Raw genomic sequence first — 15,675 nt, 5'->3', positions numbered from 1 at the left:
GATTAGAATGGCCTTTTAATAAATTGTATTGGTACAACTGTACCAGTAAGTAACCATCTGGAAAAAGATACACTATTTGTGAGGATAAACTCCCATAAAAAAGAATATATGGACTTTTCTCACTCATTCAAAATCGGTAAACCAGGGAAAGGAAACGTTCATAAACTGAACTCTTAAAAAACAAATCAATAAAATTCAAAAACTTCTGTCTAGAAAGAAAAATGGTTATAAACAATTCTATGATTAATATCCCTGTCTAGTAGTTTTCTTAATGATATCCTAATGGTTCAAATAATCAGTTCAGTTGCTCAGTTGTATCAGACTCTCTGCAACCCCATGGACTGCAGCACGCCAGGCCTCCCTGTCCATCACCAACTCCCGGAGTTTATTCAAACTCATGTTCATTGAGTCAGTGATGCCATTCTCCCATCTCATCCTCTGTTGTCCCCTTCTCCTCCTGCCTTCAATCTTTTCCCAGCATCAGGGTCTTTTCAAATGAGTCAGTTCTTCACATCAGGTGGCCAAAGTATTGGAAGCTTCAGCTTCAGCATCAGTCCTTCCAATGAATATTCAGGACTGATTTCCTTTAGGATGGACTGGTTTGATTCTCCTTGCAGTCAAGGGTTCAAATAATAGTTCCTTGAAACGTTTAGTGCTTGTTACCACATTGCCCTTCAGAAAGTATGTTGCTTTTAAGATATTTTGCCATTTTGTATATTTTATCATTGTTCCAATTGTGGACTTTTGTAGATATCAATGAACAATATAAAGTCTGTGAGTTACTGTGCTCTTTTTTCTTTCAGGCATCAAGTACATGAAAAAGAAGAGTTCAAGGCTTTGAAAACATTAAGTATTTTCTACCAAGCTGGAACTTCCAAAGCTGGGAATCCTATATTTTATTATGTCGCACGGAGGTAAGAAACACTGTTTTAGTTTCTCTTACCAGAGTTTTTAAAATGGTAGAAAATGTAGAGAGACAGCAAGTTTGGTTTTTCCTATTTGACTTTACTAGAGTTGGAGACAAGTTTTCCTGGGAGAATGTAGCTGGTAAACAGCCATCTTGTCCCCATATGGTGCTCCATCTATTATAAATTGCTTTTCATAGTACCTGCTTCATATTTGCTTCCCTGTATTACATCAGTTTTTTTATGCCACCTACAGTGAATTAATTACAAAGAGTAAAAAAAAAATCACAAGTCTTTTGTTTTCTGGTGTATTCTGTTTGAATAATATCTGCAGTATGATACTGAGAAACCTTTTTGTAATGGAAATAAAACAAAGAATCTGAGAACTTTTAATAATAGGCCTGGTAAGGCAACATCAAGGTGATTTAACAAATAATTCAGAGACGATGTGGGAAATGTCTATAAAGATATGGCACAAGTGACAGCCTGAAAAATTGATTGTGTTTATTTGTGCTGTCTTCAGCAAAAGCTAGTTCCCAGGAAACCTTTCTTGAAATGTTCCTCCTTCACAATAGGTCTAATGCTCATGTTACTTTCCCTGCCATTGTCTTTTCTTTCTTGCCTTATTCTGCATTCCATTGGAGAACTTGTCTGTGGTATTATTTGGTCAGTTTTCCTTCTTCCCATTTAGTGTGATATAAACTCTTGGTAATTGAACCTTAGGAACAATGTTATATAATAGACCACTGGCTTTGGAATCTCAGGGGCTATGTTTTCTCTTAGTTCTGTTATTCCACTAGGCTGTAGAAATTAATCTTTCTGAGTTTCCTGAATTTAATATAAATTGAGGAATTACATCAGTAGACTTTTAATGATCATGAATGGCAAAAAAATATTGGCAGTGTATAAGAAACAAATGAAGGTTGAGGAAAAGTGGCAGTGGAGTGATGAAAGGAAGGTGGGAGGTGGGAAACTGATTTAATGGGGTAATGCAGACAGTGTTAAACCAAGAAGTCCCAAGAACTGGGTGTTAGGGAACCAAGAGGGGATAGAAACTTGGATTTATCCTTAGCCTTCTTCTTCAGCAGTTCTGAGGAACGTCTCTTCACCTTCCCGTTAGTCTTCTTTCCAACTTTTACCTCAGATGCTGTTTCTCAGTTGCCTAAGATTTTAATTTTCTTTTGCAATTGAGATGAACCATCCTTGTATACCAATCCCAATCTTTAATACCACCAGTGTATTCTGATTTTCCCTATTTTGTCTAAGTCATTAAAAGTGAAACATTGGTGAGAGAGGTAGGTAGACATGTGTCCTCCTCCCCCTTTAAATTCTTGTTACTTTACAAGTTTCAAATATTTCTGGAAAACCTTAAAGCTGGTTTTTTTCTCCAGGATCAGAGTGTAAGATTATATTCCTTCTCTGTGGTGGTCTGCATACTATACAAGGTCAAAGGAAAGTAGCTTGGCCCTGATGCAGACACCTGTGAGATTAAATCAGTGGGATATCCTAGAGACCCATGTAATAGGTTGACTTGAGTGTGCTGAGGGTTCCCAGCTCTGCTGCTTCTTACACAAGTTAGTTTTTATGACTCTGTTTCTTCATATGTTAAAGAAGGGGAGTTGCTTAGAAAAACTATCCTGCCTACGTCTCCCATAAAGTATTTTGTGACCTATAAAGTTCTCCAAGCATAGAGTATGTTTAAGGTTTTCTTTTTTGTTTGTTTGTTTGTTTTGGGCTGTGACTCTGCCAGCTTCAGACTTTGTACATTTCAGTCTCTTATTTAGACTAACGAGAGTGCCTGCTGGCTTCATTGTCACCTGGTGTGAAGCCTCAGGTCAGGACAGTTGAGCACATGATCTCTCAGAGTGGAACGACCCGCTCTACTGTGGAGGAGCACAAGAGCAGGAGAAGACGGTAGAGGCCTTGTCTCTATTCAGTGAACTTTGTCAGAGCTCACTTAGGTTTGGCTTTCTGATATTCCTTTGTTTTCGTGGCTTAGACTACCAAGTATTAGTTTATGTCTTTTGAACGATGGATTCCAGCCTCCTTACAGATAGTCCACTGACCTTTTAGACTTGAAATGTCCAAAACTTAATTCAATGTATATTCAAGTCAACTTCGTCTTTGCACCATATTCTCTTTCTCAATAGCATCACCATCCCTTCTCAGTCTAGAAACTCTAATCATTTAAAACTCTTCCCTCTTTCAATCACCATGTCTTGATTTTAGTTGTGTCATCTAGGCTAGGCAAATCAATAAAGCTGTTTTAGTCAGGGCTCAGTTTTTACAGAGAAATCATTCTCACTTTCTCAAGAAGGTGGGCCTCAGGAAAACCATGAGTTAGAACAGGTGCAGATGGCACCTAGGTGTCCATCAGTCCTGGAACTGACTTGTTGCCTCTTTCTTGGCTTCACATTCAGCTGTGTCTCATGATTTTCCTCTTTCTGTATCTCTTCAGCATTAGCCCTAGCTAGTCAGTCCTTCATTAGCTCAGTACTTCACAGTTCAAATTCCACAAAGAGAACATGGTTCAGCTACAGATACCTGTTTGGCAAAACCCTTAATGCTGTGTCCTGGCCAGCCAGTGGATTCCTGGCTGCCCCTAAGTCAGTAGTCATGTGATTTGAAATAACCTCCTAGTGCTATTCGGAAAAGGCAGTGGCGCCCCACTCCAGTACTCTTGCCTGGAAAATCCCATGGATGGAGGAGCCTGGAAGGCTGCAGTCCATGGGGTCGCTGAGGGTCGGACGACTGAGCGACTTCACTTTCACTTTTCACTTTCATGCATTGGAGAGGGAAGTGGCAACCCACTCCAGTGTTCTTGCCTGGAGAATCCCAGGGACAGGGGAGCCTGGTGGGCTGCCGTCTATGGGGTTGCACAGTCGGACATGACTGAATTGACTTAGCAGCTATTCGTTTATCAAGGGATGTCCTAAGGTATGTGTTTTTTATTTTTCTTAATTGGTTCTTAATGCCTTAATTTTAGGTACTTTGGAAATGTCTTTTGAATTCATTTTCCCCCACTGCCATTACTGAGACTCTCTTATTAGCTTTAACCTGTATTAATGCAGCATTATTCTCCTACTCCCTAAACCCCACATAACTACTTCCAGGTCATCTTAACATTGCTTCTGGAGGCAGTTCCAGTTCAAATCTAATCCTGTCTATTTGTTAAGTAGCACCACTGAGTCCCTGAATAAAGTCCAGTTTCATGTCAAGTCAGGCATGATGGTTGCGTCGTAATTTTGACCTAATTTAGTTTTTAGTCTTTTCCTTCTATTCTCTCCTGTATACCTTTGAACCTGACCTGTAATAAAGTCCCATAAATACAAGGACAGTTGTTGTTGCTGTTCAGTCACCCAGTCATGTCTGACTCTTCGCGACCCCATGGACTGCAGCACATCAGGCCTCCCTGTCCCTCACCATCTCCCGGAGTTTGCCCAAGTTCATTGTCCATTGTTGCAGCATTATTTATAGTGGCAAATATATATATATATATATATATATATATATATAATATATAGCTTTGTATCAAAAGGAAATTGTTGAATAAATAATGATACATCTGTATTATGGAATAATGTGTTTTGTGTTAAGTCTGTTTTTGCTTGTTACGTGCAACAGAAACGAAATTTACACTTGTGTAAACCAGAAAGCATATCAATTGGTAGATGTACCCAAGGAGATCAAGAGATGGACTGGCTTCTTGGATGACTGTATGTAGAGCTTTGAACAATGTCATCTGGAGAACATCTGTCTTCTCTGTGTCTTGACTCTACTTTCTGTTGATTTTATTCCCAGGCAGCTCTTCCTAAGCTATGCCCAGTGGTGGCTTGTGTTCTCCCAGCTTAACAACCCAGTGAAAAACGCTTCTTTCCCAGTAGTAACAGCAAAAGTACTAGTCTTATTGGCCTGAGTCACCTGCCAATTCCTGAGGCATTCACTATGGCAAGGGGGATGGAATTTCTTGGTATCTAGGTCTGAGTCATACGCCCATCCCTGGAGCTCACTGTTGAAGGTAGCTTAAACTGCATAAACTGAAAGGCGTGAGGGGAGGGGATGGGAGCAGGGTTTCCCAAAGGGAAATTGGACTGCCAGTATCAGAATGAGGAAAAGTAGATTCTGAGCTGGCAAAAGTAACAGAAAGTCCTCTAATGCAGCTTTTCAAATGTCCAGAAAGATGACTCTTGACATTTATCGTGCACAATGAACAGGAACACGGGTGTGTGTGTGTGCAGGCATGTGATATGCACAGACTGACAGGCCTGTGAACGTGCACGCTAAACTGTTCACAGTGGTGTTCTCAGGGGCATGACTGGAGCACACAGAGGGTAAGCTACAGAAGTTCTGTTATATATCTCTGTTGTTTGACTTGTTGCCAGGAACATTTTTGTCAGAATAATTAAAACTATAAAACCTAAAAGTGCAATGAAGAGTTTTCCTCTTAGGTATATTGTGATACCTGGAAGTTGCTTTTTGGGTGTTAGTAGTAATAATGATTGGAGAAGGCAGTGGCAACCCACTCCAGTACTCTTGCCTGGAAACTCCCATGGACGGAGGAGCCTGGTAGGCTGCAGTCTGTGGAGTCGTGAAGAGTCAGACACGACCGAGCGACTTGACTTTCACTTTTCACTTTCATGCATTGGAGAAGGAATTGGCACCCCACTCCAGCATTCTTGCCTGGAGAATCCCAAGGACAGAGGAGCCTGGTAGGCTGCCGTCTTCGGGGTCGCAGAGAGTCAGACATGACTGAAGCGACTTAGCAGCAGCAGTAATAATGATAACGGCTAAAATTTACTGAGTGCTTTCTCGGCAGACTGTGCATATTGTATACTTTTTCATTTAACCCTTAAAATAACCTGCTGAGGTATTATTACTGCCAATGACTGACTTATTTATAAACTGAAATTTAGAGACGCTGTTAGTCATTCACAAACCTAGCTATCAAACAAACATATATCTCCAGGCCCTACATGGGCTGCTAAATCAGAATTTCAGGGTAGAGCCTAGTCTATCTAATAGACAACCCCAAGTGATTCATTTGAAGTAGGTTTATTACCAGTTTGTTTGGGAGTTTCCACTGGGTTGGGAATTAAGCTCAAGGTGGCACAACTAGTAAGAATCAGAGTTGTTCACACATGGTTGTTATCACTGTTAAAATTAAATACTAGGTTTTTAGCTTAAATAAATCTTTGTAGACCAGCATGAAAATCTCACCAGTACTTATGGGGTGTATTTCTGTAAGGAAGAATTCTGAATTCTAGGCATCAGATTGACAAATGACCATTTGCAGTAAAAGACAGAAGTATACAGAGTAAGATAACTTTGTCATTGGAGCAGCTGAGTCTGTACTCCAAATGTTAGCAGAATTGGAGTCTTTTTTATTGTAACAGTGTATTACTATTACACATTTATGGAATATGGTGACAGGTGTATTGTTTTATAGAGCACTATAGTTTATCCTTTTGTCTATTTAATAAAAAATAAATGCAGAATAACACATGCCGCTCCTCAACCCCTATCCACAATCCCCTGTCGTTTTCACACACACACACGCACGCATGCACACCCACACAGAAGCATACTTTGGTTAAATGTCACCAACATAATTTCTTCTCTTACACCTTTAATGTAAAACCCCAAGTTGCAACTCAGTTTTGCAAACATTTAAAAGGCAAACAGAGTATTTTGCCTTCTTTTTAGCATTTATAAAGAAGGAAGCCATCATATTAAGGCAATGATTAAACTTACACAATTAAAATTTGCAAACAACCAAATTAAACAGGATAGTGATAATTTACTGAGAAGTAAGTTGAAATAAATTTGATTTTCCTACTGTGCTTGTTGCCATTCAGCAGATATAATGAACTGAGATAACAATGCAGACAGTCCAGGTCCACTTCAGCCTAAGTGTACAAAAAACAACAAAAATATGACATAGAAAAGAACGTGAGTGCTGTCCATTGGATTCAATTTGGTGCCACCATTTTTCGTATTCTTGGTTGCAGTTACACTTTTTGTGCTCATGGTTGTGGCTGCACTTTTCATATTCTTGTTTGTGGCTGCACTTTTTTTATTCATGGTTGTGGCTGCACTTTTTGTACTCGTGGTTGTGGCTGCACTTTTCATATTCATGGTTGTGGCTACACTACTCATGGTTGTGGCTGCACTTTTCATATTCTTGGTTGTGACTACACTTTCAGTATTCATGGTTGTGGCTGTCGTTGAGGTCACTTCTGTATTCTTTGTTGCCTTGGAATTCAGAGATGTTTGGAGCTTTGGAGTTGTGTTGGAATTTGTGGTTGTCTTTACACAATGGAGTATTACTCAGCCGTTAAAAAGAATTCATTTGAATCAGTTCTGATGAGATGGATGAAACTGGAGCCGATTATACAGAGTGAAGTAAGCCAGAAAGAAAAACACCAATACAGTATACTAACACATATATATGGAATTTAGAAAGATGGCAATGACGACCCTGTATGCAAGACAGGAAAAAAGACGCAGCTGTGTATAACGGACTTTTGGACTCAGAGGGAGAGGGAGAGGGTGGGATGATATGGGAGAATGGCATTCTATCATGTATACTATCATGTAAGAATTGAATCGCTAGTCTATGTCTGACGCAGGATACAGCATGCTTGGGGCTGGTGCATGAGGATGACCCACAGAGATGCTATGGGGAGGGAGGTGGGAGGGGGGTTCATGTTTGGGAACACATGTAAGAATTAAAGATTTTAAAATTAAAAAAATAAATAAATAAACAAAAAAAGAAAAAAAAAAAAAGAAGAACTTAGGCTGGTAACCATTGATACTGCTTTGGTTTTCCACAAAGTGACATCAGAAAACAGTAGGAGCAGAGTGAATAATAACTTGAACATCATTTTCCTGTTTCAAAATAATTATAGAAAATTAATCTAACACTTGGATCATAAACAAATATAAGAACTTACATTTTTAAAAGTGATGGTGAGAAAGGAAGAGGGCATGAAGAAAAGCTTATCTCAGTACCAGGAAAATGCCAACCTTGGTTTAACACACAGTTTTTAAGATAAAAGGAAATTCAGAAATGATCAATATCAACTCTTTGATTTTACAGATGGGCTCAGACAAAGGGCATAATTTGCCTGAGGATGCATATCTGAAAATGACCAGAACTAGAACTTGAGTCTGAGTCTTAGTCTAGTGTTCTTTAGTAGACGGGGACTATGAAGACATACTATAGACATATACAAAAAGCTTACTAGTAAACTGTTTTTAAAGTAAGGCTAATTTTTTTTTATCCTGTCTTCAAATCTAATGGTTTGCCGTGATTGAGAAAAAGCAGCTAGCCCATGTTGAACATAGTTAACTGTTCTTTTTTAACTTAAAGCTCAAACTTTGAAATCTAATATATGCTAAATTTACATTTGGTTCTAATGTGTAACTGAGAAAACTTCAATTTAATATTACCTTTTGATGTTTTTTTTCTTTAAAGAGTTGGCTTCAGGCTTTCTGCAGTGTCCTATGGGGAATCTAATTTTTTACTCACTGTGTGCTATTTAAATAGAATTAGTGAGTAAGTCACGTGTTATAAACTTGACCTGGTATTTGCGCTTTGGAAATAACCTATTGAGTGCTTTCCAAACTGGTGCAAACAGACTATGGCAGAGATGGAGAAATGCAAATAAAGTCTTTCTAAAATCTAGTCACTTATATAAAGAACCCTGTGAATACCACTTTGTTATTCCTCTTACCCATGTTTTGCATTAGCGAATGTCTTCATTTGATTGAACTAACTACAGGAATATACTCTTTGCCTACTGTGATTTTCATGACTTAAAATTGAGTAAGTATATTAGAGACAGATTTTTTTCTTAAAATATATTGTATATATGTTTAGAGGGTAGTTTTTGGCTAGGATTATATTGGAAGTTTTCAAAATAATTCAAGAATATGGCTTTCTAGAGGTTCTAGAGTTCTAGTAAATAATTATTCTATTAGAAAAGAGGTTAAACTTTATTGATGTAAAACTAAATAGAAAAGAATTGCATGTGAAAGTGATACTTTTCATATTGAGTTTGCAGAGTTTTTTTTTTAGTACATTAAATAGCTCACACTGAAGCACATGGAGTAAAGTCTTCAAAGGAATTTCATCTTTTGGTCACTGCTTTTCTTTAATGAGTGGCACACAGGGAAGTTGGGTTGCACTGTGCTAATGTTTTCATCACATTAGCTGGCTCTTTTTAAAACTTGCAGGGCTGTGAACAATTGTGTTGACATACAAGGAAATTGCTTCATAAATGGCAGAAGTACAAGTCAGTACATGTTTCTGTCTTGTTTTACTTTGCTGCGAAGGTTTCTTTTTCCTCCTGAATAAATAGAACCAGTGCTTGCTAAATCTTATTTATATTAGGTATGTAGAGTATAGTATAAAGATTATAAATCTTATTTATATTAGGTACCTAGTATAAAGAGTATAAATCTTAGGTACAAACCTCTATTAAATTGAAAGTTTGTATGATCAGACCTAAAAAGTAAACATAAAAAGCCTCTTAGCAACCAGAGTAGATATTATAAATCAGAGCACTAAGATAATGCACATGTAAGTTTTTTTAATATAAATTTATTTATTTTAATTGGAGGTTAATAAGTTTTTATTGATGCTTCAAACACCTCAATCTCAACTTACTTAAAATTTTATCTTTTTTTTAAGTTTATTTATTTTAATTGGAAGCTAATTACTTTGCAATATTGTATTGGTTTTGCCATACATCAACATGAATCCGCCACAGGTATACACGTGTTCCCCATCCTGAACCCCCCTCCCACCTCCCTCCCCGTAACATCCCTCTGGGTCATCCCAGTGCACCAGTCCCAAGCATCCTGTATTCTGCATCGAACCTGGACTGGCAATTTGTTTCTTATATGATATTATACATGTTTCAGTGCCATTCTCCCAAATCATCCCACCCTCTGTCTCTCCCACAGAGTCCAAAAGACTGTTCTATACATCTGTGTCTCTTTTGCTGTCTCGCATACAGAGTTATCATTACCGTCTTTCTAAATTCCATATATATGTGTTAGTATACTGTATTGGTATCCTGTTCTTATACACATTTCAACTGCATCATTACCTTTGATTTCTTATTTTCTTCTTATTGATCTTAAGCTGCTTAAGTCTTTGATGATAATTAAGTAAAATTAAAATTTCTGAACTCTGCAGCACTTAAATGCTTCCCCCCAAAAGAGAAATCATTTGCCATTATTCATGCCTTTAAATACGCCCACTTCTTTATCTTTGTGCAGTCTCTCCCATCTGCCCAGAGTGTTTTCTCATTCAAAATTCCATTCTTCCTTCAGTGTCTAACTCTAATGGCAGCATCTTTTTATGTGAAGTGAAGTCTCTCAGTCATGTCCAACTCTTTGCGACCCCATAGACTGTAACCCACCAGGCTTCTCTGTCCATGGGATTTTCCAGGCAAGAGTACTGGAGTGGTTTGGCATTTCCTTCTCCAGGGGATCTTCCTGACCCAGGGATCGAACCCAGGTCTCCTGCCTTGCAGGCAGACGCTTTATCCTCTGAGCCACCAGGGAAGCCCTTTTTATGTGAGCCTTTCTTAATTCTGTACTTCCAAATCAGACATTTTAGGACTTGGTATGTCTAGCGCATATATCAGACTCTTCTTTACTCTATTGTATCCTCTGGCTTCCTTGTAATCAGGTACAACCTCTTCTTTGTATCTTGTGGCGCAGGGAGTACTTGCACAGAGTAGTGTACAACAAACACTGGAATTTACTGAAATATCTCATCTTTGTTTCTTCATGGGGGAGGCTGATAATGTCTATTATTTTAGACATTTGGTCATTTACAGCTTTCCCTGCACCATAAGCATAAATTTGCAACTCAGAGGCCTGAGTTTAAGTCCTCTCTCTACTTTCTGGCTTCTCTTTTGAGAGAATTTCTTACTTGTATGATGTAGGTCAAAAGTGCATTCACATCCTTTACCTGTGTAAAGTAACAGAAATTCAACCAAGGAAATTTTAAAGATCTAATTGGTTTTATTGAACAGTTCATGAATTGGACAGCATCCTGTCTAATAAATAGAGAGGAGCTCCAGAGGACTATGGAAAGAGAAAGTTTTTTAAAGGCAAGACAAGGAAATCATAAAAAATTATTTCAAGCTTAAGTAACTTACATAGGGGATGAAAAGCATCTGTGTGGCAGATTATCTCATCTTCCTTTTGGGGATGGAAATGATTATCTCATTGGTACTGACCAGAAGATTCCACTGGTTAGGATTACATTCCTGGAGAAGGTTGTAACTGCGGTTAGATTTGGTATTAAGTCTTGATTTTAACACAAGTGACTCCATTTTGGGCTGCTTGTTTCTATTTTTCCCCCAATACTGTGTAGTAACAAGTGACTTTTCAGTGTGGATAGTTATGTTTCAAAAAAATATTTGGAAGCTTCCTGAGAAAGTATATATGCACATGTGCAAAAACAGACTATTGTTATGTTAGAAATAAATGTGAGTATCTTAGAATTGTACATAAGTACTTCTACAGTAGAATATCAGTCTCTTCACTGTAGGAATCTAATACAAGAAAAAGAACACATTTCTCCTTAGTTGCAAAATACATGTTTGGAGAAGTGTCTGTCTCCCAATATTCCCTCCTTCTCTTTATTAAATAGAAAGCTAAACATCAGTCTTCATTTCTGCCTGTTTGTAGCCGCATGCATCTGATTAATCACTAAGTCTTGTTGATTCTGCTTCAAAAAAATTGTTGTACTTTATCCTTTCACTGTGTGGATCACAACAAACTGGAAAATTCTTAAAGAGTTGGGAATACCAGACCACCTAAACTGCCTCCTGAGAAATCTGTATGCAGGTCAAGAAGCAACAGTTAGAACCAGACATGGAACAACGGACTGGTTCCAAATTGGGAAAGGAGTACATCAAGGCTGTCTATTGTCACCCTGCTTATTTAACTTATATGCAGAGTATATCTTGCGAAATGCCAGGCTGGATGAAGCACAAACTGAAATCAAGATTGCCAGGAGAAATATCAATAACCTCAGATACACAATGACACCACCTTTATGGTGGAAAGTGAAGAACTAAAGATCCTCTTGATGAAAGTGAAAGAGGAGAGTGAAAAAGCTGGCTTAAAACTCAACATTCAAAACACAAAGATCATGGTATCCAGTCCCATCACTTCATGGCAAATAGGTGGGGAAACAATGGACACAGTGACAGACTTTATTTTTCTGGGCTCCAAAATCACTGCAGATGTTGACTGCAGCCATGAAGTTAAAAGACGCTTGCTCCTTGGAAGAAAAGCTATGACCAACTTAGACAGCATATTCAAAAGCAGAGACGTTACTTTGCCGACAAAAGTCCATCGAGTCAAATTATGGTTTTTCCAGTAGTCATGTATGAATGTGAGATTTGGACCATATAAAGAAAGCTGAGCACCAAAGAATTGATGTTTTTGAACTGTGGTGTTGGAGAAGACTCATGAGAGTCCTTTGGACTGCAAGGAGATCAAACCAGTCCATCCAAAAGGAAATCAGTCCTGAATATTCATTGGAAGGACTGATGCTGAAGCTGAAACTCCAGTCCTTTGGCCACCTGATGTGAACTGACTCATTGAAAAAGACCCTGATGCTGGGAAAGATTGAAGGCAGGAAGAAAAGGGGCGACAGAGGATGAGATGGTTGGATGGCATCACTGACTCGATGGACATGAGTTTGAGCAAGCTCTGGGAGTTGGTGATGGACAGGGGAGCCTGGTGTGCTGCAGTGCATGGGGTTGCAAAGAGTTGGACACAACTGAACGACTGAACTGAACTGATGTTTATCGTACAGACTGAGTGGGTAGCTTTATCAATTATCCAAGAGGAGGTTAGCAAGCTTATTTATCAAAAGACCAGGTAGTAAATATTTTAGGCTTTACAAGCCTAAAGCTTTTCTTTTTTTCTTGTTTTTGTTTTGTTTTGATTTTGGTTTTTTAACCAAAAAGAACCATTCTTTCCTTGCAGGTCATACAGAAACAGGCTGCAAGTAGCCTGTCATTGGACACTAGTTTGCTGCACTGTAATCTAGGCTGTTGACAATATAATACAAATATTACATATAGGTAATCATTCAGTGAAAGTGTTAAGGCTAATTTCCAATTTTAATTATGGATACACATGACTATACTTTAAAGGAAAAAGACTTGATTTAATAATAGTGATTACAGTTGGAGTCCTGAATTGAGCCAGACGATTTCTCAAGTGGTTTTGTTTTCTGTGATCTTTAGTTTATAGAAGTATAGTGGCCTCGGGCATTAGGAAACAAGGCTTTGGTTTACTCAACAAGAGGATGTAGTGACTGATACATAATGAATAATTTGGTAGTTATGACTTGATAGTACTTAAAAAGAAGCAATTAATGGCTGCAGTCCATCTATTGCTATGAAAACAGTTATATTTTTAATCAACTGTGCTTCACCTCTTTTAGTGTAAATATATAAGCCTTGAAAGGAAATAATCCTGAGATATGTTTATGAGGTTTGATATTATGAAACAACATGTAAAAATTCTAAAACAAGCAACTAAAGGTAAATGTATCCAAATGAATATTGTTCCCTTCAGAAGAGTCACTGTCGTAGGTGAGGTACTTACTTTAAACCCTGATGCTTTTGAGCACACATTTTAAGAGAAGTACATTTTTGGAAGTGTAGTATGTTCTGTGTAAATGTAGTAGGAAAATCTTCATTCTTGAAAGTTTTTGGTAAAGCAAAATGTCATTTAGTAATATTTTTGCTTAAAATGATTTTTTTCTTGTGTTATATATAAACTGGCTTGTAGTAATATTTGAAAGAAAGGCCCCCAAAGGTGTTTTCACAAATGACAGCCTCACTGGAATAAGAGCTTAAAGACTCAAACATGACTACTTTGAAGAAAAATATAAAGAAATTTAGATATGTGTTGTTTATATTTAGAATTAAAATCAGTTTATCGTATCATCATAGTTAATGTAGGAAGATGTTTTACTAGTTTCAGGTGACTCCTTCATTCTTTGATTACTTTTATTATGTTTTAAAGAGGCTTTAGCCTTTACAGTGCGTGTCTAAGTTCATATTTAATGTCCTACAGCTTTCTAAACAAAATTTAATATCAGGGCCAGAGACTCATAACACATTATCAAAGTATACTTTGTTAAGCAAGAAAGATTTCCGATTGTAGAAAAGCCATACCATGAAAAAGAATACTAGAGCCTGTATATAGATGAAATTATTTTTGAACATGTATCAGCTTTCTTTAATTATTTGTTATTGGCATGAGGAAATACAACAGAGCGTCCTGTGGTTAAGCAATAGCAGGGATGGGCGGTTGTGGCTGTGTGCCAGTTACTCTTGCACTATACAGTGTCTCAGGTGCAGTAGTGGTCACTGAGGCTTTGATTGGCAAGCAAAGGCCTTCCCAGTGGTTATTGTGGTGTATGGCATCTTTATTTTTCCTTAGTGATGTTTTGTTTCTTTTTTCTTTGTCGATGAAAAGCCATTAAATCTTAGTTTATTTTCTATTGAGGTAAGCATTTTGACAGGCATTTGAATTCCCTCAGCCTTCCAGAAGTGTTCTCTTTGTTTGAACTGTGACTATGGGCAACAGAATAACACAAAGTGAAAAACTACATTTGCTGGTATTCAGATTTCATCAGATTTATTTGATGTTTGGCTTTGAGATACCCATTTGAAATTCAGATATCTAACTTTTTTACTGATAAATTATATTTTCCGTATATAAATGAATGAATAAATAACAAATCTTATAATTATTTAAAGTGTAATTAGAGAGGATAGGTACATGAGGAATTATATGCCACTCTGGGTTCAGTCATCTCCATCACTAACCTTTTTAATTACCAAGAATCTCTTATACAAGGCACAGGAGTAATATTTAAAATATTTATGTAGCACCTACAAAATGCTTTAATGTACATGATTTAATCTATTCTTTAAAATGCCCATATGGAATATATGTTATTTCGATTTTTACCAGGGGACATATTTAATCATTTACCCACGATAAGACTGTTGGTAACAGTCTTAACTCATGCTCTTTCTATAGTCTTAGAATTGTTTTAATCAGGAAAAAACTGTACAGTTTTGCTGTTTTTATGAGTATTTGTATGTGTATGTTTAATTTCTGTACTTTGATTTCATCAATAACTTCCAACAAATTCACAATATCAGACCATGGTTTATAGAAAAGATAAATGGATATATTGAACATATGTCTCAACTGGTTCCTGAACGTGCTTAACATAGTTGGGGCTTTTGAACCAAAATGACATTTCTTGAAAGACGAGCTTCTTAAAAACCTCACTTGTGTCAGTTTTGAAAGTGTGAAGGAAACTAACCTGCTTAACACATTATTAACACCTTGAGGTGGCTTTTAATTTTTTTCTATTTTCTTGATATCCCTTGAGTAATCTACTTGTACTAAATTGTTCACAGGTAACAAAACTAAGCTTTCTCTGGAATTGTTTCAGAGGCAACTCCCCACTACCTAGAACTAATTTCTTATATGACAAATAGCAACCTAGCCAAATCATCATTTATAACTTTTCTTTAATCTCTGTTTTGTCTGGACTTTGAAGCTGTGACTTTGACCTGTTGGAAGAAACTTAGGCTCTAGAATAAGAAAGACTTGGAGGTTTGACTTGGTCTGTCTTAAGTAGGTTATTGTTAGCCTACCAGTCATATCTTTGTTTTATATTAATTCCTTTATTTAATAA

General features: G+C 37.4%; 1 protein-coding gene across 1 annotated transcript in view; it reads left to right on the top strand.

Annotated features, from left to right (window-relative positions):
* NF1 (neurofibromin 1) overlaps positions 1–15,675 on the top strand; it is a 249,573-nt gene that overhangs the window by 156,278 nt on the left and 77,620 nt on the right. Inside the window, exon 36 of the mRNA XM_052658746.1 lies at positions 804–914. Within this exon, the coding sequence (XP_052514706.1) occupies positions 804–914 (111 nt within the window). The remainder of the gene's footprint in view (positions 1–803; positions 915–15,675) is intronic.

The sequence above is a fragment of the Budorcas taxicolor genome, chromosome 19 (assembly GCF_023091745.1).
Source record: "Budorcas taxicolor isolate Tak-1 chromosome 19, Takin1.1, whole genome shotgun sequence".
Lineage (NCBI taxonomy): Eukaryota > Metazoa > Chordata > Mammalia > Artiodactyla > Bovidae > Budorcas > Budorcas taxicolor.
Note: the sequence above shows the minus strand (reverse complement) of the source record. Positions and strands in the feature narration are given on the sequence as shown.